Raw genomic sequence first — 11,789 nt, forward strand, 5'->3', positions numbered from 1 at the left:
TTGTAGGTATTTATCACATAATGTTATCACACACATTTAGTGAAAAGCTGATAATTTGATACTACAAATACACTTTGTTTTATTTATTTGTATAGACTTTTAAACTTTGGTAAACCTGTAAAGCTTCCTAATTTATTAATACATAGGACAAAACTGAATGTATACGTGAATTAAAAAAAATATGCAATTAGCTGCGAATATTATTAAGAAATTATATATTTTAAATGAAACAAATGAACATCAGCATATATTTTCTACTTAAAAAGAGAGCATTTTCGTTTAGAGCCTTTTTATTGCAATGTTTCCACTAATTCTGTACTTATTTATTAGTCCCATATTATTAAAAAACTACTATTTTTTTCAAATTATTAAACATTTTTAATTAAATAAAATTATAATCTGTGTCGTCTATTACTTCTACTGCATTAAAGCTAGCTAGACTATTTGGTACAAAAATACAAATTCAATTACATTCATTGAAAGAGGTTTGAAGTAAGCTAACGTAATCATGTGTCTATTTTTTGCAAAACTATTAACATATATTATTAATAGCAGTGAATGTTGAGCTATGAATTATTTTATATAGTAATAGATTACACTTTGTTTTTATCTCTAATCTCGTAATTAATTTACGTAAATTATAATTATATAGTAAATTGCACATTTAAGAAGTACTTAAGTATAATGTTAAATATGTCATATTAATATTTTTTTAATCTTTTTTTACAGTTTGCTGCCATTTCGCATACAGTCATCATAAGAAGCAATCTTGATGACTAATTAATATAAATATAAGGCTTTGAGTAACGTATATTTCGTCAGTATAGAGTAGAAGTATAAAGGACAAAGTATAACAGCATAACTATTTATTTTAAAATTAGTTAATATATTAATAAAACAATAGAAAGCTAATATTAATACTTAATTAAATTAAAATGATCTTTTATTACAAAAAAATATTACAGTGCAGTACTACAACAACAAGAATCATGTTTTTCAGAAGATACCTATAACTTTAATTGAATCAATATTTTGATATGAGCTTCGATTCCTTTGACCGCAATATCTGACAGAGGTATAATCAAAGTTTGAGTCATAGTAATTAGGGATAACAAAACAAACGTCTGCAACCCGCAGCCATATTTACAAGTAACATAACAATAAATCATTCGATTCACTTTCCTAAATTGATATTGTAATCCGCTCTGTAGGTACCTTTTTGTTTTGTTTTGTACTGAATAAATGAAGACGTTGCCGTGATGCGGCTTCGTTAAATTGCTATCTCGGATGAGGGTCAGGAGTAGAGTAGCTTTTGTATTACTAAAATATTGGACTACTAAAAATATTTGTTCAAATATTTATGTCATAACTGTCTGATCATTGAACTATACTATAAAAATAAATTAAAACTGTAATACGTTAATAGCAATTACTATATCCTTCGAAAATATACAATATAAACAGAGAGAGTAATTAATTGTGATTTTATAAGCGGTTTATGTATTTTTAAACTATACTTCGATCTTAATTAAAATATTTAGTAACCGTACAAAAACTCTGCTAGAAAAGTCTAAAAGTATACAATATCTACTACAAAAATATAATCAGTTTAAAGAAAAAACAAATGCAGATGGATTTTAAACCCATTGTTGTTGAAATGAAAGATAAGTTTATAGGTGAAAATTTACATTAAATACTAAAGTCAACAGTATTGTAAAGAACCAATGCCTTGCTTGCTTGCATTGCATATTCCGACATGTACCCGATTTTGAAAGACGATGACACAATGGACAACTAATAAAGGAGCAAAAAAAATCAACAGTTTTTTTTATATCTAATCTATCTAATTCATATTCTATTACCAATTGTCAACTCCACTTCTCTCTGTATTCCACTTATCGCATACGCCGATACAAAATGGAGAATCACGATGAACAGAAGCTCTGAGTTATGTCCCAGTGGTGATATGTTCATCCCAACAATAAATATTGGTGGCCAATTAAACGCACGGCTGCAGAAAGCGGTATCAAAACGTCGCAGCGTTATGATGTGCACCATTTAAGGTACAGGCTGTTAGTGTAGATAGATAGATAGATAGATAGATAGATAAAAATTTTATTTACGTTAAAGGCACACACACACACAAAAGGCACTGTAATAATAAGAACAAAAATAAAACAGATATACACATTACATTAGTGAAGTCAAACAAAATACAATACACAACAATTATACAGATAAAATAAAATGCAATACAGATAACAAAAAACGGTATGAGTAACGTAGTGTGTGTGCATAACGACATAGTGTTAAATAAAAAGTGTATTGTTTGCAGCATACAAGCAGCAAACCACTGATATTCAGGCAAATAAAACGTGCTGCCCAGAGATAACGCGAGGACGCGTGTAACAAGACCACAGCTTGTAATCAGCCCTATTACATTATCATAAATATTAATATATTAAAAAAGAAAAAAAAACTATATTAAAACAAGAAATAGGTATAACATATAGGCATAAAATATATAGGAAATTATTATCAATTCATATAATAAAATAAATATGAAAAACAAAAGAGAAAATAGAATTATTGCATATATAGTGTGAAGTGTTTAAAAATAATGTTGAGTGTTGAGTGTTTGTTGAGTGTTGTTTATATTGAGTGTTACCACTATCAAGCAACGTAGTAAATGTTTATATATCAAATATTGGGGAAAATGAAGAAATATATGTACATTATATGTATAACGGTTACAAAGACAAATCAACTTGAGTTTTGTTCCTCCAACAACAAATCTTTTAATTTACAAAAATATTTCCTTTATATAAGTGTAAATAAATGAAATGTACTTTTTTAAACAAAATTCTTCTTTCAATATAGGTTACTTACATAAATAAAAATGTAATTTTTTATCTAGTAGTCACAATAATCGATGAAAAGATAAAAGGTATATGAAGTCAAAATATCTCATTGAGTTACGGTAATGTGTTCCTAACAGCAATAAATTGAGCGAGTCAATTTAACTCTCGCACGGTCGCTACGTCCAAACGTCCGTGTCTCGTTATGATGTCTAAGATACATACCATATATGGAACAAACTATTTATTAGAGTAAATAATAATTATTACCCCACTAGTATAAAGAACTAGATCATTGAAGTCAATGGCATTGTATTATCTAGTTATCGAGAGCATTAGTGTTTCAGTTTTTTAATGGGTTGTTTTTTGCTCCACTATGAGAAATTCTTTCACCCTTTGAAAGATATATTCCAGTATTAAATATATATATATATTAATACTTGAAACAAAAATTTTGTATACCTTTTTACGAAATTTGCACCGATGGAGGAGTATTTAATTTCGCACACATATACTCTACACAGAGTGCAGAATGCTAATATTTTTTATAAATACGCATAATAAATGAATACACCTCTGTGTCACTCATTTGAGCTATCAGCCCTGCCTGCATTGCTTTGTAGGGTGGATTCTCGTAAAAGGGTAGAGTGGGCAATGAAATTACAGGGTAGGAAGGCAAGACATCGTAGGGTTTCGGAATGCTACGCGTGAGTCGAGATATCCGTGGTAGTCAGACGACGATTACTACTTACCATCAAGTGAATTGTCAAATTGTATGCCATTCCATAGACAAAAAAATTATAACTACAAGTAACAACACTATTTCTTCTAATTGTCTGCCTTTCACAGACAATACTGATGTCATCGCTAATGGCTACACACTGTATCTTGTACTACATAATAGTAACATAAAACTTAATAGCCATAATACATAGATACGTACGAATATATATATATGTATAAATTGTTACACGTCTCTATAAAATGTGAGAAACTCATCTGCATTTTGCAAGTCGCATGTCGTCCGATGAAATTGTTTTGCTGAATCGATTAAACCCTCGATCTCGTATCGAATGTAGATCGAATATTTTTTATTTCAATTTTAGTCTTTAGTCTTAGCCGCCGGATGTCTTTATTAAACTCCGACAAAGAAATACAGTTGTATGTTTAACGTTTCTATCAGTGTATATCTATTGCATCACAACGGATTTTGGTATATTTTTTTTATATAGTTGTAATCGATGTTCTTTACTATATTTTTCGACATTCTTTGCTAATTACTTATTTAAAAATTATAGATACATACACAAACGATGATATATAAATAGAATAAATCTCCCATTTATTCTATTTCTATATTTATTTATTTATTATGTTAGCTTCATGTGCTGAGACGACGAATAGAAAACTCAGTAAAAAATAAACAGTCAAGATCAAGCTCGTTAATTAGTTTATCGTATACCTTGTAAAAGTAATGTGTAACTATACCATATACTATACAACGTCTGTAAATACATTTATGAGTCTAGAAATAACAGCAGTACAATTACAATTGAAAATAAAAAGCCAGAAGTTACAATATCGGTATATTTTATTAAAACTATTTGTACTACATATATGAGTAGAAAGGATTACAAACAGTTTTTTTAACTTTTATATTTATTTATTTAATGTTGATTAATAATAACAAAAGTTATTTTTACTGCATGATAATGGAATGGCGCACCTAACTGTGTATCGTGTACGCTAACGGTTTACACTGACAGGACACCAGTAAAGGATTGATAAGACAAATATGAGGGCAGACCAGTTGGTCGCCCTCATATTTGTCTTATCATCCTGGGCTAACTAGCCCATCATAAAAAAATCATCAAGAATTTATATTGATATAATAGAATAGAAAATCATTTATTCAAATAAACTTAATTTAAGCACTTTTGAATATTCATAGTTATCATTATTTTAATCTACCGCTCACTCGAAAAGCTGTCTCATCACAAGAAGAATGAGCAAGAAACTTGCGTGTTGATCTTTTAAACGGTTTTCAGGAACCGCTTGGACATCAACCTGATATGGTACATTGCAAGCAATGGGGTGATCAGTTCTCATTACTCACAATCACCTTTCCACCTCTTTAGTAAAGACTAGTTGAACAAAGCTCCTTTCTCAAATTGGTTAAATATCAATAGTTTTTTTTTGTCTAAAATTATAAACATGTTTGCTTCAGGTCAACAAACTTTTTACGTCCCATATATTATAGTATGGTATAATTCAAACATTACATCTCGATCCATGTAATTCGTGTCAAATCCTACGGCACTGTATACCTAAGATAATAAAAAGAGTTGAAACGAATGGTCCCAACGTTCCGTTTTGACAAATTGTTTCGTTCAGCGTTTAGTGGTTTGATCAAACGTTTTGATCAAATGTGATGTTGGATCCAATATTTGGATGTAAATAACTAGAGCAATTTTGCTAAGCTTTAAGTATTTTTTTATTATTATTTTCCTTACTAACTGTAACAAAGATATATTTTAAGTAAATCAACGCTGGAAACTATTTTTCTAGAATTATGCTGAGTTGTGGTTCACATTGAGTTTGTTTTTAATGTGTAAATTGTTGCTTGTATTTTTTAAGTAATTATTGTGTAAAACGAGTCAATAAAATTATATTCTAATGACAATATATACGTTTATGACAAACTGATGTTAGTATCTAACTGAATATCGGCCTGATGGTAAGTAGATATCATCGCTTATATTCATGAATAGCTTATATATTTAATATACCAGCATTATATTATACAATATGACACCCGTGAAATCACTCATCCGAAGTACTACTGTAATACTAATTTTGTAATATAAATGTTCATCATATCAATCTCACTCTAAAAAAGCACAAACACAGCTTACCAAGCAAGATATTAAGATTTACGATTATAATAATTATTATTTTTAAATACAATACTCCTGTATGCCCACTACGTCATTATTGAGGAACAGATTTTTAATACTAACTAGATTTTAATGACATGTTTAAATTGTATCAATACATATTCAAAATGTTTAATTAAAATCAGTAAACCTAATTAAGTATGATCTCATCATTCTAGAAGTATCCATCCGTAGTTGCAGGAAACGACAGTGTGAAATATATTATAATAGAAATTGGCAATTTCTCAAAACCATTGCTCTTATTGGTCTAACTGGCCAACATCAGACCTCAATACAAATGGTAAGCGGATAAACAAATTATAAAATGTTAATAGAATCGAACCTTTGACTTGAAGCTACAATACATCATTGTCAGCCCGTTAGTACGGCCGGTTTTCGGAGCGTAAAACCCAACGCATACTGAAACTAATTACTTTCTTATGTTGTTTTTTAATAACGCTTATATAGTCTGAAACTATCTTCACTTTAATATATATATTTTTAATAGGACTGTGCAATGATAATAATGTTTTTTTATATTTTTGTAGGTCTAAAACTTATTGCTGTTGATGGTCAATAAAATTTAAGTAATCAGTGTTAAAATATAATTTAATTCCTGGTGTTAATGTCGCAACTAAAATGTACGTTGATAATAATTTAATGATTTATTTATTTTTTTCTCCTCACAAACATGGATAGCAACAAATACTTGTAGAATTTTTAACAATACATTGTAAAATGCATTTCAACGAAATATATTTTATGTAATTTTGTGTTATCTTACAGTAGTCTATTAGTTAATTAGATTAATATTAATTTATCTAAAAATACTGACGTTAGTACATCTAACTAATCTAACTAGTGACGAAGTAGTACATCTCCTTTCCTTTGAATAACTGTCATGAAACACTGACCTGTAAACAAACAATAGTAATATTATTTAAATAAACTTTATATATGCATTTAGGAATAGTATTTATCTATCGCTTCTATCGCCCATTGGGAATGCAAATTTAGTAAAAAGACTGAGCAAGAAACTTGCTTGTTTCTCACATTTTTAAGACGAATGAGTAACTACTAGTAACACTAATTCATAAAAGTAAAATATTTATTCAGTAAACAGTAACTTGAGTAAATTAATAAATCAGAGCAAGACAAAAAACTATGTATAATATTTTTTACCATTCATGTGGTAAAAACAAATGTCTCAGTATGCGTGGCGGTTTATTTTTCTATTAGTACGGCTCAGTCGCTAGATTCCCACATTAAGTGAGACATCAGTATATACATAAAGAATTGGGATTTTAATCGCATGACCTCTCTAAAACATGTCGGCTAAATCGCTATCTGTGCATTCTTTTTGTAGATAGTTGTAATTATTTATTGGGTATCCGACTTTTATGGATGATAATGAAGTATTAAGAGACATCATAAGATATCTGGATGGGAATACATTATTTAAATGTGTAAGCCGATGTTCATATTTTTCAACATTACTGGCATTTCTCTTTTGTTTTGTCTGTATTTAATTATACTGTGAATGTAATTAAACATAGCTGTTAAAATATCACAACAAACATAGTAGATGTAAACATTGAGCCATTAAATTGTTTTGGTTTAAAATACATATATATATTTAATATCTACGTAATAACAAAATGGAAGTTTTTAATTACGTTTAACACAGCTTGTGTTAACCAGAGACAATAAAAAATGTGATTTTGTAATTATAAAACTTATGATATATTTATTGATATGTAATAAAGTACCTATGTATTTTATACTTTAATTTAAGTTAATCTATGTATAGTACATGTAATCTTGCCGGTTTATATGCTTATTTTTAAAAATATTTTCATTTATGACTAATAATTTATAGAATGCTATATGTTTGACCAAAAAAATTATAATTTAATTACGATTACCTTATTTAAATAATATGTTCATATAACAATATTGTTATACATTAACACATAATTTAATTCATTAAAATACATAACTTCTTAACCTATAAATGTACCATTTCTAATAGTATTCCGCCAATTATTTCCTAGCTCTCATTTACATCGTCAATTTATAAAATGACATATCCAACAAAACGCACAATAAATGAATACTGTATCAAAAATATATGTAGACCAACATAACTGCTTCCGAATTCCACATCATTTTCTCATGTCATAACTTCATAACTTGATATTAAATGTTCTCAAATTTATTACCCGCCGGTACGTCGAGCCGCCTGATTAATTTATAGTAATTAATTACTATCCAATGTGATAGTTTTATTAAAGATGTTATGCTTTTTATAATATTAATGTTTATTTCTGTGTGAATATTAGTATGAACTTATTATCGAAATGGAATGGGGAATAAATAGACTTAACTTGATGGTTAACGGCAACAGTCGCCTGTGTACTGGAAAATACATCATTAACATCAATATATATTGACGTAAGCTAAAGAAAATTAAGAAAACTACGTCCTATCGGAGGGATTTTTTTTTAATATGAGTAGGCGTCATGTAGTCTATTTCATTAATTGTTCACATTTCTCACATTCATGGCGTCGGTGGTTTAGCACACTGCTATACATCCAATGGTCGCGGGTTCGATTTTTCGCATAGTATAATCTATCTATTTATATTAGTTGTCTAGTACTCATAGCACATCTTAGCTTTGGACTAGTCCCAAGCTAAGATGTGATATATATCTCAAGACAATTTACACAGCACTATCTAGAGTGCTGTGTAAATTGTCCTGAGATATTATTATTATTATTAATAGACGTCGTCTGCAAATGTTGCGCAAAGTCGCGGGTAGAACTAGTTTGTAATATTAATTTATTAAGACGGAAACAAACAATTACATGCGGTAGGTATCGTCAATAAAAAGTTCACTTTCGGCAATTCTCCTAACTGTACGATATAAAACCCGTCATATAATATATTTATAATGCGAGCATCGCAAATTGCAATTGTTCTCGCCTCGCACTGAGCAGGGAGCGACCGCCCCGGGCCTCCGCCACTCTTTATAATTTGATCACATTTGTAGCACGGACAATGCTTGCTCAAAGCGTCCCGAGACGACAGATGGACAGTGGCATCTGTGGAGATATCTTAGTTATTATTTCATATTCATTATTCAGGATGTCTAGGTATTACATTATTATTAACACATAGATAAAAATGCCTCAATTACGAACCTTGTCTTTTAACTTCGAACTGTCTAAAAACTAATCGTCTAAAGCCGTAACTTAACAAGTAGGTAACCTATAAATTCATTGTTTTTTTTTATTCGTAAATTACGTTATCTTTTCCTCAATTTTTATGATTTTTTTTAATATTTAAATTTATATAATAATTATATAATACTACAGTATTATATGAATATGTTAACCATAACTACTACTCGCGATTATTTTTGCAATAACTTAATCAACTGAATAGTTAAACTATTCAGTTGAAATTAGACTATCTATATATTAGGCGTGGGACGTTTACATGAAGTAAGGTATTAAATATTTGACATCGAAATACTCGGTATATTTCTTTGTTCTGTTCACAGACGCGACTCCTTCAGTGGAGTCGCCCGGGGCGCGCCACAATAGCGGCTACTTTTTCCTCTACCATAATAAACATCTGTATTCACCGCGCGGAGCCTGACCAAGCATTTTTGGCCCGAGGTATCATGGTATGGTACATGCTGATAAATAGAGTTATAATATTTATTATACAGCCTACTAGCTTTTCACAAAATTCATTCATGTCATAAACTATGTGACTTTATTCTAGACCAACGCTAGTTTATGGGACGAAATATGTGTGTATATTAATATCTAGATGTTGTTATATGAATATGTGATGCAATGGTTGTTAATAAAAGTTTTTCTTTCCTTTTTCTTCTCTTCTATAAGTAATATATATAAAGTATCATATTTTATTATGTAACTGGAATTGGAAGATAACTTTTCTACATAATGGAAAGTGCCATTCTTCATGAACAGTACCACAGACATCATATCGTAAGTTGAGATGCACGTTCTTTTTATTCAAATTATTGTAATACTATTGACTACAGCTTCACTGGCCGAAAGTGGAGTCAAATGTACAGAACTCTCTAAACCCACGAAAAACCTTATAGAGCTACTGAAGCCTCTTTCTGCCTGACGTATACGAGTTTAGTCTGAGTATAGCACCGCAAGGGACTCGAATCTCAAGTCAGGTCATCATTTCTTAAAATCCCTATTTGACTGGGAACCGATCACAAGGGCTATCTCTCATGTGTTGCCGCTCCCGAGAACTATATGTAATGCTAAACTATGTTAATAGTGTTTCAAAATCCAATTAAATTTATTAAGTTTGACACAGAACTATTAAAATATTATAAATAGATACTCTGTGCTTAATATTATTCCATATTCAATAAAGCAAACGTCGTCTATGCTTAGTTAAATGAACATAACTTACAAGATATAATTAACATATTAAATTGAATCATAAAGTAACAAATATATATAACGAGCTTAAGTAATTTAGATTCCAATAACAGTGTGGTGAATGCTCTTATACTTTGACTCAAGACCCCCTGGTATATTCGTAACATTACTAATATTTAGGTTATATGTAGGTGATAGGTACTGATGTACTTCGAAGTGGTACTAAGAGAGAAATGGAGAGTCAGCTGTATTTTAGAAAAAGTAATAAAAACTAGTATAGAAGAAGAAGGAGAAATTCCATTTCGCCTAAGAAAGAATGTTTTCCTTACTTCAAATACCCTACTATAATACTTTTTTTTTGTGGGTAGCTTAACTGACAACACACTAAAACAAGAGCTCTGTATTTATTATTTAAATTAATTAATATATTTACAGTTACATAATTTATTTATGCTAAATTTGAAGAGATAGTGTGTTTTTACCTACCAGTATAATTCTCTCCTTTTTATAAATCATAATGGATGCATTACAAAGCACATTTTCATCCATGATGGAACAATTGAATGCAAAGATGGCTGTTTTTCAAAGTGACTTACAGAAAATAAACACAACACCAAGCACTGTGACTACATTAGCAGCGGACTTTGCAGTATTTCAGTCATTTGTATCCAGCACCTTCTGTAATCTGCAGCAGCAGTTGGAATTGCTAAATCGTCAAATGGACCAATTTGAGATGCGTAGCCGTAAGAAGATTCTGTTATTTCATGGAGTCCAGGAGTCCAGTGAAAGCAACGCATCGCAGGATACTGTGAAGGTCGTAGCAGAGAAATTAAATATTCACAATTTCTCAGAAGTCAACATTAGTCGGTGTAACAGACTTGGCCGCTCTTCTGGTGTTAAGCCTCGTCCTATTGTGGTGAAATTTACTGATCTTGCTCTGCGTAATAAAATTTGGTTCGCTAAAACTGCATTGAAAGGTACAGGAATCACATTCTCCGAATTCCTGACTAAAGGAAGACATGATGCGTTCATGAATGCGCGACGTCACTTTGGCATCAAGAAGTGTTGGACACGCGACGGATCTGTGATTATTGTTGGAAGTGATGGTGCTAAACACCAAGTTACTACTACTGCTGAAGTAAACAATATTATAAACTCTCAATCCGACAATGCTTCGGCTGTATCGCAGCCTGCAGTTTCGGTTGCGCAGGAAGCTGGGAGCTCTGCAGCACCGAAGGTTCCCGCTGGGGTAGCGGCTCGCGCCAAACGTTTCGTCAGAAAGTGAGAATGTGTTATTCCTCTAATGATTTTTGTATATTGTACTCAACATATAATTAATACATTTCTTCCACTAAAATACGTCACCCAATTGTATTTACACCTTACAAGTGTGTAATCATAATTATAGTCTATCTGGGACGCTGCTTGTTGTCACAACTTTATCCAGTTCATTACTCTAATATTGAAAATGTAGGTAGTTTTCGTAGTTACAAAGCCAATGATATATTAATATTTACTATTTACATGTAACCAACCTCACAATCACAATCCAGTTTTG

The 11,789-nt window shown here is 30.5% G+C and overlaps 1 protein-coding gene across 1 annotated transcript; it reads left to right on the top strand.

Moving 5' to 3' along the window:
- Window positions 1-10,748: 10,748 nt before the first annotated feature.
- LOC131853917 (uncharacterized) lies at window positions 10,749-11,516 on the top strand. The gene has a single exon (XM_059205007.1). It carries the CDS (start codon window positions 10,749-10,751, stop codon window positions 11,514-11,516), a length of 768 nt encoding a protein of 255 aa, XP_059060990.1.
- The last annotated feature ends 273 nt before the right edge of the window (window positions 11,517-11,789 follow it).

This window comes from Achroia grisella, unplaced genomic scaffold, assembly GCF_030625045.1.
Source record: "Achroia grisella isolate CSIRO2021 unplaced genomic scaffold, CSIRO_AGI_Agris_v1 utg918, whole genome shotgun sequence".
Classification (NCBI taxonomy): Eukaryota; Metazoa; Arthropoda; class Insecta; order Lepidoptera; family Pyralidae; genus Achroia; species Achroia grisella.

Bases quoted from the DNA above. Each gene is read 5' to 3' on its own strand.
- LOC131853917 (XM_059205007.1), top strand. From the start codon at position 10,749: ATGGATGCATTACAAAGCACATTTTCATCCATGATGGAACAATTGAAT.